The 19,522-nt window shown below is 36.3% G+C and overlaps 1 protein-coding gene across 6 annotated transcripts in view; it reads left to right on the top strand.

Moving 5' to 3' along the window:
• Window positions 1–19,522, top strand: part of SBF2 (SET binding factor 2) — a 229,334-nt gene that overhangs the window by 119,216 nt on the left and 90,596 nt on the right. For all 6 annotated transcript variants that reach the window (XM_058026340.1, XM_058026338.1, XM_058026343.1 and 3 more), the window contains exons 7-13: window positions 12,608–12,740; window positions 13,766–13,874; window positions 14,566–14,679; window positions 15,483–15,560; window positions 17,096–17,209; window positions 17,731–17,859; window positions 18,598–18,696. In XM_058026340.1, coding sequence (XP_057882323.1) covers window positions 12,608–12,740; window positions 13,766–13,874; window positions 14,566–14,679; window positions 15,483–15,560; window positions 17,096–17,209; window positions 17,731–17,859; window positions 18,598–18,696 — 776 coding nt within the window. The remainder of the gene's footprint in view (window positions 1–12,607; window positions 12,741–13,765; window positions 13,875–14,565; window positions 14,680–15,482; window positions 15,561–17,095; window positions 17,210–17,730; window positions 17,860–18,597; window positions 18,697–19,522) is intronic.

Genomic DNA, 19,522 nt, shown 5'->3' with positions numbered 1-19,522 from the left:
TGTGCAATAGTAGCCTCATCATGCTTTTTCTGCTTGGCAGGATAACACCATGTCAGCAGATGACCCTCCCTGCATTACCAAGTGCACAGCATATCTGGAAACAGACCTTATTTGTGCTTAGGCATTAAACTGCAGTTGGGAAAAATATCCCCAAAGGTTTTAAGCTTAGTAATAAGGAACAGAAGTCTTTGACATTTTAAATCATACCTTCTTTTTTTTTTTTTTTTTTTTTAAGCCTAATATATAGGAATAGTGTGACAAAAACCAAGCCTGTAGCTGGATCACTAGAAATTATTTAATCAATAAAGGATTAGGTAGAAAAACAGGAATCATAAAGTTACTTTTAAAAATAATGTGTGGCAGCAAGAAGACTTTCAGTGCTCTTCTGTTTCTTGTTGTCTGTTGGTAAGATGGTAGATATCTATAGAAGCTTCAAAATGCAGTAGCTTTCTTCAGGCTCAAAGAAGATTTAGGTTATATTGAGGTTATATTTCTCTCCTGTCTCACTGCATTAACTGTACATTCCTAAGTTTCTGCCTTAAGCTCTTTTCTCCAGACTCCAACCCTACTTGCCTTCTCCATGTGGGTATTCAGCAGGGATGTGTTCAATCCTTTGAGTCTAAGACATACACCTCCATCTCCCCAAGAGACAGCTTTTTACCCAAAAGAAGCCAGGACAAAAAAATTAGTGACCTAAGGAGCAAAACAAAAGCCTATGGTTTAGCCAGCATATTTCATTTTTGCACATTTCAAGGCCTGGTAGCATGAATCACACTGCTAAGCTGAGAAGAAATTACAAACATTTATTTTCCTGAAGAATTTCTCTCTCCTTTCCAAGTACTTAATCAAAGACAAAAGAGTTTTCCTTCCTTTCCTTCTTGTTTAGACTCATATCAGGTCTTCTTTCCTATGTCCTTATTTCCCCTGGTAGGTGGAGCCAGGTTGGTTGCTTGGCAAGTTTGTCTTTGATTTGTCCAAACTGTGATGTAACTGGAAGTGTTAAACACCATTATCCTTCAGCCTTTTTATGTGTCTTAAAGTATTTTTAACTAGAAATTGAGTGTGTGCCATTAGACAGTATATGTAGCCTCTGAAAAAGGGTACTCAAAAATAATATATTATGGTTGAAGACTGCAGTGTCGTGAAATATCTGTAATTCCAGATCTCAAAAGTGATTGATTGATTAAACTTCTAAAGATTATTACAGTTGCACAAAATATAAATACTAGGGCAGATGTTTGTGGTGATGGGGGAGTTGCTAAGCAGAGAAGTACTTCAGTACAAGCACTTTAAATGCTCCACTCCAGCACTGATGTATTTTCTTAATGTGACTGTTCAATTCCAAATTTCAACACTGTGACTTGGGACTCAGAAGTTCAGAGTGTTCTCTGTCCTTTTGCCCTGCTTGCATGTTCTTGCCCTTCTTTTGCATCAGAGCAGATACTTCTCTGATATCACAGAGAGCTGCTTAAAATTAAATAATTAAACAACAGGAAGCAAGCGGAAAGAAGTGAATTATTTTCCATGTGTCCATGGAGTGACACTGACACAGATGACTTTTGTTGGTTTAAACAGTCATGGAGCCAAACCCTGTTACTGTTACATGGTGATAAATCCAGTCAAAACATAATGATGGGATTGTATATTAGTTGTCATACCTGTTTAGAATTTTTTGGAGTTGTGTATTCAAGTGTACAGAAGAAAAGGAAATGCTGTGTTTTCTAATTTTTCAAATTTGCTAAAAGTTAATGAAGAATGGTGGAGATGTATGTGGTTTTTTTTTTAAATATAATGAATATACTGTAATTATTTTATGTTCAAAAATTTGTTTGGACAAAATCTTAATTGCAGCTGCATTATTTTAATTATTTTTTAATTGAGGTGTGCTGCTCCAGCTCTGTTTAGAAGTAGATATTTGTATGTGCCAAGGGATTTGAAGCTGACACGCTGCACTTTACAGCTTTGGCTAACTCATGAAAACCACATTTCTAGGATGGGTCTGTAGTTGTGCCAGTATCACACAGCAGATGTTCTGCTCTCAGAAGAAATCTGTGCACAGGCTGGAGCTGAGCAGGCTCTGTCCTTGGTTCTTACAGGTCCTGTTTCCTTTGGAAGCTGCTCTGGCACTGGGCAGCCCCCAGCACCACTGCTTCTGGTGTGATTGATTCTGGGGAAGAGAACAAGATTTTAAAATTGTATTATTTTCTTCATCTTAAAATGTGAACACTGATCAGTTTCTGCATTCTGCACTATAAATGGCTTCATCTGTTAACTGTCTTTCCAATGTTTTATTGCTTCCCAACCCCATGCCTCAGAAATTATGATGTGAGCTACTGGGGCTATAAACAGTGAAAGTGTCCAGCCTAGAGAGTAACATAAACAGTGTCACCTTACTGTGATAATTAGAAAATAACCTATCAAATCAAAAGGAGAAAAACTGAATTGTGGTGTGCCTCAAATGAGTTTATTTTTGTGGTAGCTAATTTTTAAGCTCACAGTATTTGCAGGACATGCAATGCTTTACATTTTTATTTTGAATGACAGTAAAAGTAGCCCTACTGCTTAAAAAGTGTAACTTCCTTTAGAAAACATAAATACCCAAATAAGGTAGAGTCTGAAATTAATATTTAAATTGTTGGTCATGTTACAGCTCATACTGGATTCTAGGGACTGCTGTTTGAGCAGTGTTAGGGTTTTCTGCTGTACTCTATCTTTGTAGTTTACTCTGTAACATAGTCCATAAGTATTTGCCATTTGCTGATTTTTACATCAGTATTGTTCAGGGAGAAGTCACAAGTTAGAGAAACAGGTGAGCACCACGAACAGGCTCATACAAAAAGATCATGAGTTATTTAAGGTTGGAAGTTAAAAGATAATTTCTAACTGTAGGACAAGAAACATCCTGAAACACCTCCTGTTGGGAGTAGTAATGCAAAGCATTATCAGTGTATTTAAGATGAAGCTTGATCAGTTTGGGGTTGTCTGATATAGCCATGATAGGAAAAGGCTGGAATCTTTCACTGTTTATAGGCCCTTCAGTCCCATATATTCTAAATCCAGGATATATTAAAATACCCAGAATTTTTGCTTTTGGCTTCATTTGTTGACACTTTGAGTAATGTTTTCTGTAATAAAATAACTTCTCATTATTTTAATTCTGGTTTAGGGGAGATAAAATGTTCAGCCTCTCATGTAATGTATTTTATGCCAACAGATGACAATACCAAATTACTGTATAAATGGGAAAAGACATTCCTGATGAATATATATGTGTATTTGTATGGCTGGGAGACATTATGAAAGGGTCACTGCACAGTCAGCACATGAGCTGGCTTATACTTGTTGACTAAGAAAATCCTGGTGTCTTTGACATACAGCAAGAATATTTTAATATTTCATTATGTAGGGCAGCAAAGCAATGAGAGATGTAATCTGCAGAGCATGTGAAGAGTCCAAGTGCAGGCATTTTCATACATCAATACCTATAACAGGGAAATGCACTAAGGGTCGATGTGGTGCCCTTTCCACCAATCTTATCTTTATGAGATTTCAGTGATATGAACCAGAACTTTTTTTACTGTTAGGTTGTTTACAAACTTCTCACCCAACTCAGTCAATTTCCTTCCTTTCCATGAAACATCACATATCCTGTGATGGGAGCATATATAACTTTTGTTGGTTTTTAGCAGCATGTGTAAAATGGTACAAATATGTCAAATGTTTAACACACTAAAGCATGTTAAATGAGGACTGTTCTATTTAAGTGTATACACTTCTAATCAGTGTTTGATCTTAATAAATTGTAGACTCTCCAGCCTATGGGACCTGGCATCACATGAGTGGATGCTGTTGGCTTATGTTCCAGTTTCAGTTTAAATCCCACTGGCTGGTGAGCTGCAATTAGCTCCATAACCCAGCCAGAGAGAATTTACCATTCAGGCTTTCCAAGTAGATTTGTGTAGTCCATCAAAGAACAAATAGATTATGAAGGGATTTGATGTGGCATTTACTGCTAATGGGACCTTACTGCTGCAAGAGCAGAACAAAAGGAAAGTGTTCTTTTAGATGCTGTTGGAAATAAAGGGACATTGTCATAGCGAGTTTTGTACAGGGACTCTTCTGCCTTTCCCAGTAAAGGCACTTTGTGGACAGTCACTGAGGCTTCATTTCCCCAGCAGCCAAGCAGATGATCCTGTCTGGAATGTCCATTTCCAGTTGCACACTGCTGCCCCATCTCCTTTGCTGAAGTGGTGCTTGACTCAGCCATGCTGAGCAGTTTTAGCTCACCAGGTTAACAGAAAATACTTGGAGGGTGGAAGGAGGGAGGATCCCATCTGTTTTGTGTCAGCAGTCTCAGGTTTGGTTTGATGCTGTGGTTAAATCCTGATGGCCAAGGGCTGCAGTGGGAGCAGACCCATCCCTCTGCTGGCCTGAGCTCACTCACTGCTCTGAGCTGTGCTGCAGGTGCAAGGGAAGCAGCAGCAGCAGCATCCCTGCCAGGGAGAGCCAGAGATTCCAGGCAGGTAATGCCAGACCATTCCTTCAGTGCATCATGCTCTGGTTCTGCTTGTTTGACACCCTGGGAGCTTGGTCAGCCCCCCCTGAGATGCTGCTGCTGTGCTGGCAGGAGTCTGAAATGAGTTGGAGGCACTGGAGTTCTTATATCCAATATTTCTTGCAGTGTTCCATGTTTTTCAGCCCAGCCAAGCACATAAGATGCTCACTTATATCCACTCTGAACTTTTATTACTCTTTTACTGAGACAAATCATGCAGTAGTTTATTTTAAGCAAATTATTAATCTAAAAAAGAAAAGTTATCTGGCATAAGTTAATCAGCTTAAAGCTGTGTATTTGATAAAGTGCTGTAGTTAATGAGCTTTTTTTAAAAGAAAACATTTCAAATAAGAGAAAAAAATTTACAGAACAGCTCTATAACAATTCAATGAAATTTATTTAAAATATTAGGTGAAAATTTGTTTTGAGATATTTGAGAAGAGAGTTATTTTCCTGTTCACAGCAGGACTTCAGAAAGCGCATCTCCGAAGAGTGTAAACAAATAATTGTTTTTCAGAGATGAGCAGAATGTAAGTTCCAAAAAGCAAATGTCTAATAAATAGATAAAATTTAAAAATACACAAACGAAGTTTGTCTCTGCTTATAGAAAATACTGAAAGGGATCTTCCTGGGAACAGATGGCTTTTCTTTCTATTTTTGCTGGTATGAGTGCAGGCAGAACTTTTCTCACTATTCCAAAGCAGGCTTGGTAGTTGTCATACCATCAGAACTTGCAAAACTGCATTTTCCAAACTTTGGTGTTAATACTTATGGTGAGAGGAAAAGAAAAACATTTCTATAGACCTTTACTTCCATATATTTGGTATTGTAAATTCACATTTAAAGTTCTGCTCTTTAATTGCATTTTGGGCTGAAGTATCACTGTCTCAGGAGGCCAGGAAAATCTCAGAGAATTTGATATAGAATTTTTAAAATTTCATAAATGTTTTGAAGCATGATCTTTAGAGAAAATAAAGAGATTTTTAAAATTTTTCATGGTCACACCATTTCACAGTTTCTTCAGTTGAATATTTGTTCTTTATGCTCTCTGAATATCAACCAACAGTGGCTGAAGATTGCTCTCACAGAATATCCTGATCAGCCACATCTGTTCTTGTTGGCTTTGCATTTATTTGGTTATGTTCACATAATGCTTCTGTAGTAAAGTTCCTTGAGAATGACTTTGTAGTCCTCAGACAGGAAACAGGTATGTTTGCAGTTCCTTGTGTATCCTTGACCATTTTTCCTGTGTACACTTCAAGAAAGACAATACTCTTCTCATTCTTAGATACTTACTTTCTAAGGATCCTACTGGTATTGCCCTCACTCTGAATTGCTTTGTTGAAGAACACTTTTTCTGCTTTAAGTGAATCCAGACAAATTATACAATCTTAGAGACAAATCAGGTTTCTTAAAAAGTTTTAATGCTCCTTTTGAATTTTAAAATGTCTGTTGGTGGCTGAACAGAATCCTCCTTTACTTTCTACCATGTATGAATCAATTTGGAGGTATGGTAAACTGCTCTGGTTTTGATTACTTAAATACATCAGCAGCTGCAAATAATTTCTCAAATCTCAATTTTAGATTTGCTCTCAGGATACAAAGAGATAATTTTGGCTAATCAAACTGCTATCAATAATTTTTATAATGTGTGCTTATTTTTATGACGTATCTTTTGATGTAAATGGGAAAAAAGGTTTTCACAAAACATTTGGTTCAAACAATAAAATCATCATTCTTGAAAGGGCAATTCTAAAGAATGAATGAAAGAAGTTCACCTGTAAAAATTTCTAGAAATGTGGGACTCTTTCAGTAGCATTCTTCCACCTCTACTCATGGAAATTGGGCAGCATTTCAATTCATTAGTGTATATCCTTTATCTCAGTCCACTCAAAATTCTTTTACAGAATTTCATTGAGTTTCTGCTAGTGTGAACCTGTGAGGGTTACACAGAAATTCTATATCCTGATATCAGTAATTATCCAAGTAATTAGCAATTAGTACACAGATTACCAGTAATTATACAGGATTACTGTTTACCTTTCTTTATGATTTTGGGATAATAGATATTTATGGGATTAATATCCAAAACAAATAGCATCCTATTTTAATTGCCATCCTAGATAACTAAATAACTAAGCAGAAGATGAGATGGGAAATCAGACAAGAAATGAAACCATATTTCAGCAGAATATACTATTACTCAAATCTTAACACCTGTGTGCATAACACACTGTAGGAGAACAGAACCTTCTGGTTTAATTTGATATTTAACAGTTCAATATTTAGAAATAGTGCTTGCTGCCCTCCCTCTAGGAAAAATATTTTAGTCTCATATCTGATTTCTGTGAAGATTCTTCCCCTTAAATAAATCTATTTGTTGTAGCATCTCTCAAATATAACCTGTTTATATGGTCCAGACATACAATCAGTAGCAAACTTCTAACAGGTAATGCAGGTTATGTTTGTAAATTTGTGTAATTCAGCTTACCACCTTCACACAAAGTTGGCATTTACCTCCCTGCTACGTGAATACTTTCTGTATGTGAAAAGGTTATTTGTCTGGTTTACCTTCCTATGTCTTTTCTGCTTTGTCAAGAAAATTCACTTAACACAGTCATATTCATCTTGAGCTTATCAATCTCCCTTTGGGTATGTAAAGCTTTAAAATACATATAAGAAATGGTATTGCTCTTATCTTTTTCAGGAATGAAAACCTTATCTAAATCTTCTACTAAAAACTGTATTTAGCTTTATCATTGTCTCTGGAAAATAAAAAATTAGTGATCATTTCACTCAGTGTATTGGCACAGTTGTATTTGGAGGCTCAAGAAAGCCAGAGGGTTTTGCTGCTTCTTTAAGTAGGTCTGCAGAGGGATTTAAGGAAATTGGCAATAATGGGGTGATATCAACATGCAAATGACAGACAGACTGACTGTTCTCTGAGCAGATCATATGCTGTGCTTAATCCCTGTTTCTTTGTGCCTGTGTGATTTAGGGTTTGGAGAACAACCATCTGCTTGGCTCGGTGTAGACAGCACAGAGTGGATACTGTTGAACTTTGGGGGAGTGATAGCTGGAGGAATATTTATCCATCAGCTGAAGACATATTTTTTATATATATCTCCTCATTTTCACAGTCTTTTTGATAGCTTTTAATGATCAGTTGGCTTTTCTGGTGTTTATACCAGAATCTCTTTATATGGTCCCTCAGTTTCCTCCTCCCACCCTCCCCAGCTGCTGGTTTGTAGGGAAGCCTTGATTCCACCCTTCTTACAAAGAACATGCAGAATTCGTGGTTCAGATTCTGAATTGCCTTCAGTTCAGTTCTCAAATCAGAAATGCATCTCTAAAAATGGAGGTTGGCTTCAGTAGTGCATGTCACATCCATGTTTCCTTCTGTGGGCTCAGAATTGGGGATGTATTCATGAAATGCTGGATTCTTTGAGTGAGTCTCAGCTGAAGGCTCCATGTTCTAGGGATTGCTTCTCTTCCTCCTGAGTCTGACAAAGCCCAAATAAGTTAATCCCTTGGGGTTCTCATCTGACTCATGTCCTCTGTTTCCCAGCCAAAAGCAGGATAAATTCCCCCTCCCAAAGCTCTCTGCTGGCACAGGCAGGCTGCTCCCCACTTGTGAGCAGGCTTGGCTGGGGTTCAGCCATGAGTGTGCACTCCTGCTCTAATAGCAGACCTGCATGCTTTCCTAAATGCAGATTGATCCTCAGATGAGTGACATAGCAATTTGGGTTTCACTCTGTGTAGTTGATTGGAGATACTGTTTGATTTTTGGGTGGACAAATCAATGCAATTTGGCGCAGATTACCTGTTTGAGTGTTGAGTACAGTTGTTGCCTCTTATTTACTAGTTAAGCTTGTATTTTGGTCATTAGCAGAGTTATGCAGCCACATCTAAAAATAAATATGAAAAGAGTTTTGTTTTTCTCTACTCTTTTCCTAGTTATCTTTAGAGCTTGACACTGCCTGGCACAGTACTTGTACTATGCAGTCTCCAGTGGCCTTTCAGAAAGGCTTTTCAGGCTTTGTTGACCCATTTCCTGGATTAGTCTGGCTAAGTTATGGATTATTTTGTCTATTAAGCTTTTTCTTGTGTCCAGTAATTCAAGAATGGCATATTGGCATAATAATGTATTCAATTAGTTGAGTTTCTGAATCCATGTTTATAACTCTTTACAAAAGTCTCAAGAAGTAAGTGGTAATAATTTGATTTCATGCAATGTAGAAGACAGTAGCCTGTCAAGTAGACTTTGTGTTTGGTGGGGTTTTTTTTAATCATGCTTAAATAAGTACTTAAATTCTAGAACAACAGGAAGCAGGCAGAATGATACATTTGTTGATGTAGGATGTCAGATAATTTAGTACAAATTACAGATTCTTTAAATACTTGAAAACAGTGAAGGTCAGGAAGCCTCCATTCAAAATTTTCCAGCGTATGTATAATATTTTACAGGATGTCTGTCTGTGGGCTGCAAAGGAGTAATCTGTAAAAATCAACTTGTTTGTTGTTTTTCATGTTGTCTATTTATGCCCTGACAAATGAGCATCGGATGTAGTGTGGAGTCTGCAGAGCAGCAGAGGGTTCAAGGTTACAGCCAGCCACGATTGTGTCCTGCAGCCCGAGGAAACTGGGCTCAGGCTGTCATTTGGAATGGTTTGGTTTCAGTAAACAACTTGGAGGGCTTGGAACAACACCTTGGTGACTTCCTCAAACAGATTCATCAATGGTTTAGAAAAGGAAAGTAATCAAAAGTTCTGGTGTGCATAATTTGTTTGATTCTATCAGACAAAAATTTCCCTGATATTCCTGAAAAGATGCATTTCAAAGTACATGTGGAGCAATAATTTTGTATTGAGTTAGTGGCTGTCATCTTGAAAATAAGAAAGTTCCAGATTAGCCGCCTGTATTGCACACTTAATTTTATTTATGTTATGTATTTTATATTCTTCTGTATTGCATACACAGCATTTAAAGAAAGAACAAAGGAAAGAAAGAGGGAAAGAGAAGGAAAACATTTGATACAAAGAAGCTGTGTGGGCTCCACAAGCTTTTCAGTCAGTGAAAGGTGGTTAGCCCGGGTTTTATTGCCCAAGTGTGTTGGATGCTCTCAAGTTTGGTCTCTTCCATAGGTTGTGCAAGTCAAGCAGTGTTTTTCTCTAGCTCAGCACAGCTGGGGCTGCATCAGGTGCATTCACATCCCAGTAAACATTCCAAACCGACCTTCCATGGCCAGTTGGAGTGTAATGAACATCTGGGAGACCAACTCCCAGAATGCAGTGAAAACGTTTGCAGTTTGTGTTCTGCTCTGGGACATCAAGTTAAGCTGTGGGAAGCACTTGCTGAAAGCAGTAATTTAAATATCAGCTTGGAGTGGTGCTGGTTAAGATGCACTGACAAATGCCTTTGTGGAGTACAAACTGAAGCTTTATCTGTGGCCACTAAAATGCAGCAAAACCAGATTTAATTTCCCTAGTGAAACTATGAAAGCTTCACAAACCATACCATCACTGCTGAGTAATTTAAATAAATTTCTATTGACTGACATCCAGAACCTTCTGTAAAAAATGCTGACAGAATCCATTTCTTGCAGTGGTAAAAGCAGATAATAATCAGACAGATATACCCTTTAACACCATGCAGGAACATGAAGATTACCTTTATTAGTTATACAAAAGTGTATCATTTTACTAGTCCCTAGGAGAGACACTGTCATCTACAACTACTGTGTTCAAATACTGTGAAGTACTTGCAGATGTCCTCTTTATACATAAGAAAAATTCTGATTTCCTCTTCTTTTATGCTTTTTGTTTGTAAAATTTTTGCAGAAGTGTTCAGTTATTATGTACTCTGCAGAATTGAGTGTTGTTTTGTGTCTGGTGAGGAAGCCTGTATTCAGAAGAGATTTGAAATTAAAAATGCTGATACTGGATAAGTTTTATGACTTTCAAAGGTGTTAGAATTAAAATACTCCTTCTAGACTCTTGAATCATCATAATTCACAGCAAAATAATTTTTCACAGCTTGGTTTCAGTTGAGTCTTCTACATTAGTAAATGAATGTTCTAATTTTTTCCAAAACAAAGTTGGAAGTCAGTGACATCCAGAAAGTATTTTAGAACTCTTACCTTTCAGAACTCAGGTTTGGATTTTAAGATGTGCAAACTGAAAACCATCTCTTTCAAGAATTTTCAATTATATTGGAAGTATTTTTATGACAGGAAGGGCTTTTTTAGAGCATTTTATTGTACCAAATATTTTGAATATTTGTGAGGGTTTTTGGAATTATTTTCCTCAGTAATACCTGCCAAAATGTTATAGTTTTTTAGAGCACTGTTTGAAAATCTTTCTATCTGATTGTAGGAAAAAATTGTCAGATGTTTAATAAATAGCTATTCCTAGATAGCTATTTATTGTCTTCAGACATTTGGTGTGGAATGGAAGGGAGTGAGAAGCCCAGTTGAAAACAAAAACTTAGTTTAAAACAGAAAGTATACTCCACAATATTTATTAAAAATTTTCTGGGAAAGAAACAAGGGCAGTTCTGCATAAAAGGGGCAATTTGACTTTTTAAATTTTTACTGAGATTTTTTTCCAAGCAGGCAGCAGTTTCTAACCTTGTGTTTAAAGGACACTTTTCCAGTTCCCTTCTAACCATTCACTGCTGGGTGCTGTTTCATTCACCTGAGGAAACAAATTGGACTTTTTATCATCATCATCCTTACCTTGTGTGTGTGTTCCTCAGCAGTTTGTTTTCTATTAGCACAATATTAATTATGCCACTGACATTAATATCAAACTTTTACAGCAGTAATTCACTGAGCCTTGTAGCAAAGCCCTCTATCCTCAGCCCTCTCCTTTGGTTGTGTGAGTTCTGTGGGACTCTTGGAGAATGGAGTTGGAAGCACAAGCTGTTATTTTGTGGTTTGACTTTTTTGTCCTTAGAATGAATTCTTCTTTTCCTAAACAACCCTCTCCAAATCTTTGTCCCACTGTGTTTATGAGCTGAGCTTTACTCCAGCCAAGAAAATCTGCATACATTATGGAAGAAAAAAGATTTGTCAAAACATGTAATAAAAAAAATTACTTAAAAAAACAAAGTGTTAATTATCATGTGGATATAGTGGCACTCCACAGTCACACTTCTTTTTGGGGACATTATTGCTAGATAAGCAGTAGCTTTGGGAAGGTAATACAGGCTGTCTCACTGATAACACAAGCCATGTCCTCAGGGAAGCATCATACATTCCAGCATATTTCAGGAAATTTCATAAATTTCAGCATATCTCACATGTGTCAGGCATGTCTGCTTCTCAGGATGGGACTTTTTTTTTCTAAAGGAAATATATTTTTGGTTTTCCCTGAAAGCACATGGCTTTGTCTCCTAGGTAAATTACACTGTCTTAAAAAATCCCCAAAAGCATCCCATCATCTGATTCATCAGTCTTACCCTAAATCTAATGGGATTTTTTAAAACATTCAGATCCTCCTTTAAGTAACTCTAAGGATGAATACTCTCTTACTGCCCTCTTTTAACCTCTTGACTCCTAGAATGGATAAGACATGAATGTATTCACTAGGAATCTTTTCATTTTCTTTGGAACTTGGCAGTATGATGTTATTTTTCCCCCCCCTGCTTGGAGTTACAAAGAGGTTTAGAAGTTAAGCCTGGATCAGTGACCAGAATTGAGCGCTGCAAACACAGAAGGCTGTGCAGAAGATGCTCATAATGCTGTTTGAAGCCATGATTAAGCACTGCTGGGATTTGTGCTGAGAAGTGGAAATCCTTGCAAGTGGTATTGAAAGGGAGATGTAATACAGTGTATCTGAAATGTAGGAATACATTCAGATATTGTTACAGCAAGGTGGAAAACAGAAGCTGCGCTAGTCAAATAAAAGGTAGAATAACTTGGAACTTGGCAATTCATCTGTTTATCATATGATTTTTGAAAATCCCTCCAGAAAATGCTACATTTTAATGTAGTTTTGAATTTTTGGCATGTTGTTACAGTTCTTTCTTATTATTTTATTTTTTTTTAAGGAATCCAAAATGTGCTCAGCTTATTCTGTGCCGTGCTTACAGAAAATAAGGTTCTCTTTCACTCAGCAAGTTTTCAAAGGCTCAGTGATGCCTGTAGGGCTCTGGAGTCTTTGATGTTTCCTCTGAAATACAGGTGAGTTAAGTTTGCTTTCTTTGAACTTGTTAAATAATTTTATGACTCATTTTGTAACTTTTATTACAAACACAAATACAATTTATTACAAAAACAAATTACTTTTATTTTTTGTCTCAAACAAAAGGAGTTGTGCTATAGTTGGTAAAATAAGCAGAGCTTTTAATGATGCAAATCCTGGTGTGTACACATATTGACAAAAATCAGGTTGCATTGTGTCAATGGAAACAATTAAGGGAGAAATTCCACGTGCAAGTGTAGGGTAAAAACACTCCTCATAATCCAGAAGATTCTGTGGCTCAAAGATAGCAGCTACATTAGGGTGTATCAGTTTTAAGTCACTGACAAATGTCCACCAGAGAATGAATTTAAGTCAACAAATCCTCTCTGAAGTCAACTGATCCTCTCTAAAAAGCCACAGGTGGATCCAGAATTTTGAAATGGAAAACTTAATGTCAATCAATTTGGTTTTTTTTAGGAAGAAAACATTTAATTGACTCATCTGTTTCAAACTATGCTTGTATTTTAATAGCTTGTTTTATTTAAAATATTTCAGTTATTGATTTCATTATAATATACAATAAAAAGGAAGAACTGCAAATTTAGTTTTGGAATATGTTTCTTAATGTTTAATAATAAATGTAAACTTTTAATAACTATAAATTAGGTGTAGAAATTCATTGATCAATTTAGATCCAGCTCTTGATGTTGTTTTGATGAACACACAGAGTTTTTAAAATTGTCAAACCAAGTAAACAGTGCCTGAAATGGTGTTGTTCAGTTGTCATTTCAAGATGAAAACAAAATATTTCCTTTAAAGACTCCTTATAAAATTATATTTTACAAAAGGCTGAAGTGTAGATATATGGCCACAAACAAATCATGTTTTTAAAATGCATGTATTGTTTATGACTTTAGTGTCCCTGACTCCTGACAGGAAGATTTTTTAAAGAGAAAAAGTTGCCTTATGCCTTATGAAAGGATACTCAGAAGCTTTTATTCTATTTAATTTATTCTTTTCACAGTTATCCCTACATCCCAATTCTCCCTGCCCAGCTGCTGGAGGTTCTCAGCTCCCCCACCCCTTTCATCATTGGGGTGCACTCTGTGTTTCGCAATGACATCCACGAGCTGGTGAGTGCTGCTGCCCTGCCAGCCCAGAGCCTGCCCTGGGCTCAGCTCTGAGCCCTGCTGGGGGCTTTGGAGCTGTTTGTGGGAATAATTCACATCTCTTTTTTGGTTTTTTTGTGATTTATTTTTTTTTTGTAAATACATTGATTCTGTAAAGTGGAGGGAAATTATTTGATTCTAGTGCAAGAGGAGGAGTGGATCCATTTCTGGCTTTGTCTTCTATTTGTCCTGAGTTTGAACAATTCACCTAGGATTTTCAAGTGTATTTTCAATTGTTTTATTTTACCCTTTTTAAGTATGTGTTTGAAGAAAGTGAACCAGGGTTGCAAAAGGTGCTTAGAAACATGAAATTATACTTCTAGTTGCCCTCACTGTATTCCTTTGCAAGCAGCTTATTTGATATCTCATGTCTCTGAACACAGACCTGGAACATCCAGAAACAAAAGTCAAAGTCACTTTTGAAAGTTTAGCCTAATTTCATTTTCTTTGGCTTAATTTCATTTTTCAGGGCTAGATTCGGTAATAGAAAGTATTTGGAGTATTTCCTGTATCAAAAACATTCTGTACATTAAAGTTGGTACTGTTTTAATTTGTTTTAGTAAACTTATGTGCAGATCATTGTGCAGAAATTTGAACTGTTGTGCTTTTTTAAGCTATGCTCACTCTATGCACTTTTACTATTTATCCCTTACAGTTAGATGTAATCATAGCAGACCTGGATGGAGGAACAATTAAAATTCCTGAATGTATTCATCTGTCCCAGCTGCCAGAGCCACTGCTACACCAGACTCAAATGGCACTTTCTCTGGTATGTTTAGATAAAATCCCCACTTTTCACCCTCTCACCTATTTGTAAAGAATGACAAATTTCAATATTAAGCTTTCAAGCACACTGGAAATGAGATTTAATAGAATGATTCATGCAACATTGGTGTTTTTTGAAGAGCTAATTCTCTGTAGTTCAAGTTAATATTTTCAGTAATGGAAATCTAAAATGTCTTTTCACTATTCAAGAGGTAGAGATTTTTCCTTTATAATGATTTTTAATAAGAGTATTTGAGCAGCATTATTACTACTCAGTTCTGCTGCCTTTCTGTGTTTATATATTCATTTAAACTGTATATTTTCTTGAAATTTAGCAAATTAATAACCCTTTAAATTTTATCTGTGTGATTCCCCTGTTTCAGAATTTAGGAATGATGAATTCTTCATTAGGGAATTGCTATAAAAAGTACATCAGTTTGTCTTTTTGCTATCATTGTAATAACATAGAAATCACCTTATTTGGAGGCTTCTGAGCAAATCTTGCCTTCAACAGAAAAATTTTTAGTCTGTTAATCTGTTTCAGCTGAATTATCTCTAAAATCCCTAATGATATTGATCAGTTTCATGGACTGTGGTAGGAGTTTTTGATAAATAACTCCCATATAGAATCCTGAAGCTGAGAAGTTAATTCCGTCTTTATTTCCATATAGTCTTCACAATTTAACTCAATTTATTATTTGAGGTACTCAATGTCAGTGAATTTGAGAAAGGGGGAAAAAAAGTCTTTTTCTCAGCAAAATGAAGGGAGAAAAATTGAAAAAATATTATTTTTTCAAAACTCTCTAGGTTTTGCATCCTGATTTGGAAACAGCAGATTATGCATTCCCTCCCCCACGAACAGCTTTATCACACTCAAAAATGCTGGTAAGATTTCTGTCTTATTTTCTGTGTCTGACTTTCATAAGTGAAAAACTGTTGAAATTTTAGACTAGCTTCCTTTTAAGAATTTGTGTTTGCTTTTCCATATATTTATAGTATTACTGGTGCGGCAAAGTAATGCATTTTTCCCTCTAATGGCATTCTGATGGGTTAGAAGTTATATAAAATTCAAAAGCCAATTCAATTTAGGAACACACATTGGGGCTTTTTGGGTAGATGTTCTTGAAAACGTGAAACTCTTAGGTGGTACAATGTATTTGTTGTACTTATTTCTGGCTTTAAGATTGAGATTTTTCATTGCTGAAGACAGGGAATGTCATCCAGACTTCATCTAAACTAATGGAAGAATTCAGCTAAGATCTCAGTTTGAGTAAGAAAGTTTCAAATTAATATAATTTTGTATCAAAATAAGAATTTTTTAAAATTTGAAAGAAATTACCATGTTTTCAAATAGTCAAAGAAGTCAGGGTACAAATGTACCTGTTAAAATCCTAGAGAGCAGCAGAAAATGAGCATATCTGTCAGTAAAGTGAGCCATACAGAATTTGAGTTAAAAATAGAACAACATGGATCATGTTCCAGTGCAGAATAAACAACCATCTAGTAAAATACTCCAATAATATATTCCATCTTTATATCATTTTATATATTCCTTTTATCTCTAAAAATAAAATCCAGGCTGTAATTTACTTAATTTGGTTGTTACTTAACTGATGAGCTGGTTATCTGATAGTAAATATTGTGTGTAATATTTAAAATTACAGTTTGTAACATAACACCACAAAACCTGAGGTAATAAAGGAATTTTTGGGACCTCAGGTTTTTTGAGATAGCTGCTGAGATAAAATAACAGAGTGGCCTAGGATTTGATGTCAGTCTTTAGTGGCATCTGGGCCAGGTGAGATGTCACTGCCCCAGCTGTTCACATAATTTCTATTAACCTGGTGGTGTGTATTTTAACACTCTCTTAAATAAATAATCCAGAACTTTAAAGCCCTAGGATTTTAAACTTTTTACAGTAACTTGTGGCAGCAGCAGTGCCACCTCAGGCTCCTGCTATTCCCTGCTGCCCCTGCCCTCTCTGAAGACACTGCCTGTGTAGTGCTTCAAGCCACAGTTATTTTAGGGAATGAATCCAGGCTAAAATAGCCTTTTTCCTTTATTTCACATCAGGTTTCTCTCATGGCAGCTCGTTTGAGTGGTTCAGGACATGAGCACCCCTCAGTGCCCCTGGCTTTGCCCAGAGCCTGTGCTGCAGGCACAGCAAACACCAGCAGGGGTGGAGGGTGCAGAATCTGCCATGGCCATCTGGGGACAGGGCAGGGCATCCTGGTGGCCTTTAAAGTCCCTTCCAGCCCCAACCATTCTGTGACACAACCTCATCCCTGTGCAAATATCTCTGCTTCATGTGCTGCACTGCTGCACTCACGGAGCTGTAGGCATTTCTCATACAGATTCCTACAAAGTCTGGAGAAATTTAGGATGTGAGGATGCTTTGACAATTCAGTTTCTGCTTGCAGGACAAAGAAGTGCGAGCAATCTTCCTCAGGCTCTTTGCACAGCTCTTCCAAGGATACAGGTCGTGTCTTCAGCTGATCAGGATTCATGCTGAGCCTGTCATTCACTTCCACAAGGTAAAGGAGGAGCAGTTCTGTGTATTTATGGTGTTCCTTTGTGCCATGTTATTCCCACAAGCCTGCCTTTTGAAAAACTGGTGAAGTTTAAAAATGTAAATAAAGTTATCTCCATGTGATAAGCACATCATTTTGGCATAGCACAATATCAGTCTGTTTTAGTGGGACTAATTGCAGGGACAGGACAGAAATGTACAACAAAGTTAGCACTGAAATTTAATACAAATAAACATTTGAGGAATCACTGTGGAATTTTGAAAACCTCTGTGTGTAATAACACATTGCTTGAAGGTACTAGTTTTCTTTTTTATTACCTGTGAGATTTAAAAAATGTTTATCAAATTTCAAAATTTTAGGTATAGAAAGGTACTATGTACAGTAGAAGATTTAATTAGAAAGTACCACTTACTAGCATAAGCTGATAGGCTGGTGAAAATGTTTAACTAATATGTAACAGTTGTTTGTAATTGCAAGTTTGATGCTGATTAAAAAAGGTGAATTTTTTTCTCTTTTTGTTGCAGGCAGCCTTCTTGGGCCAGCGAGGCTTAATTGAGAATGACTTTCTAACCAAAGTGCTCAATGGAATGGCATTTGCTGGCTTTGTGTCAGAGAGGGGTCCTCCCTTCAGAACCTGTGATCTTTTTGATGAGGTGAAAACTCTTTCTGTATTCCCAAATGAATTACAATTTACTGTCATATTTCAGCATGGGAAAAGCTACTGGAATGCTTCTGAATCCCCAATGTTTATTGTATCAAGTTTATACTAATCATCTCAACTCTTATTTTCTGCTAAGGAGATATTTCTAGCTTACTTCCATAAAATTATACCCCCTCATATGTATGAAGTTAAATAGTTGTATAAACTTTGGTAATGCTGTTCCTGTTGTCAGATCTGTAGCTTCACAGTACATTGCATGTGCTAGTACAGAATTATTTTCAATAATTTAATTATATTCTCTGAAATGTTAACAACTTCAGGGAGACATATTACATTAAATACATATCCAAGAATGTAAACTGAGACAAAAAAATTTCATTTTAAAAAGCAATGCTGTAGTTTTTACTGTGTTGGTTTTGAGTTAAAGGTAGAGTAAAAATAGAGTGTGATATAAATTCTGTGTTGTAGTAGTAGTACCTATGAGAAATCTGGATTGAGGTATAGAAATGTGAAAGGATTGATTTAGGTAGGACTTTCTGTCTGGTAACAAATGCTGCACATGGAACTGAAAATGTCTCATGTTCCAGAGCAATGTGGCCTCACACATTTTTCACTGTTCAACTTTCTTTCCTTGGTTTCAATTTAAGATTAACATTTCATAACTTAAATAGGAAATAATTTTTTTTAGTTGAATTATCAACATTTTTATTCTTTCTTCTTTTAAAAAAAGTTGGTGGCCTTTGAAGTCGAAAGAATTAAAGCTGAAGAGGGCAATCCACCAAAAATGATAAAGCATGTCAGAGAACTTGCAGAACAGCTCTTCAAAAATGTAAGTTGTAACTGCTGCATCTGGAGAGTTGAGATGGTAACATTGAAAATCTGATTTCTCAGATTGAGCCAGTGTCCTGAAAATGCACGTGACTGCTTGTGTAGTCATCATCTTCATTATGGCAAAATACTTTGGGACTTTAAAGATCATTAAATTTGTACATGCAAAGGAAATTCAGTATGATACTATTGATTTATTAATGCTAATATTGATTTAGATATAGCTACAACTACTAATCTATTTCTAGTGTGTATCACATAAGGTCTATAAACTGCTGTTTTTCTCTGCTGCAACCTATGCCAAATACATCTCTTTTCTTGCTTCTTAACAGTTTTCCATATGAAAATTATACATTTGTAATGTGTGTAATATAATATATATAATGCATATATATGATACAATGTGGAATAATGTGTACTTTCAGCAGTTCTTTCCTGACCCAGTCACCCTGGTTTGCATGCTTAGCAGGCATTATTTCATTTTTTACAGCCTGTTTCTTGAACAACTCCATTTCCAGTTTTAATTTTTGCCTTCATATCATGTTTATTTTACATAATGCTTTTATAAAGTCTCTTGCCATTCCATTAGCTGGTTCTGGGATGGGTTTTTTTGTTTGTGGGTTTTAGATTTTTTGTTTGCTTTGAGGTTTGTGGGCTTTTTTGGCATAGACTGATCTCCCACCCCCTCACGCTTCTGTGGTTATTCAGCTCCACAGAGCATTATCTGTTACACCATCAGCTGACACCTTTGTCACCCTTTTTTTTCTACATCCCACTTCCCCAAAACTGTGCTTTACATCTACAATTCTGAAAAAATCCCACAAGAA

This window comes from Melospiza georgiana, chromosome 6, assembly GCF_028018845.1.
Source record: "Melospiza georgiana isolate bMelGeo1 chromosome 6, bMelGeo1.pri, whole genome shotgun sequence".
Classification (NCBI taxonomy): Eukaryota; Metazoa; Chordata; class Aves; order Passeriformes; family Passerellidae; genus Melospiza; species Melospiza georgiana.
Note: the sequence above shows the minus strand (reverse complement) of the source record. Positions and strands in the feature narration are given on the sequence as shown.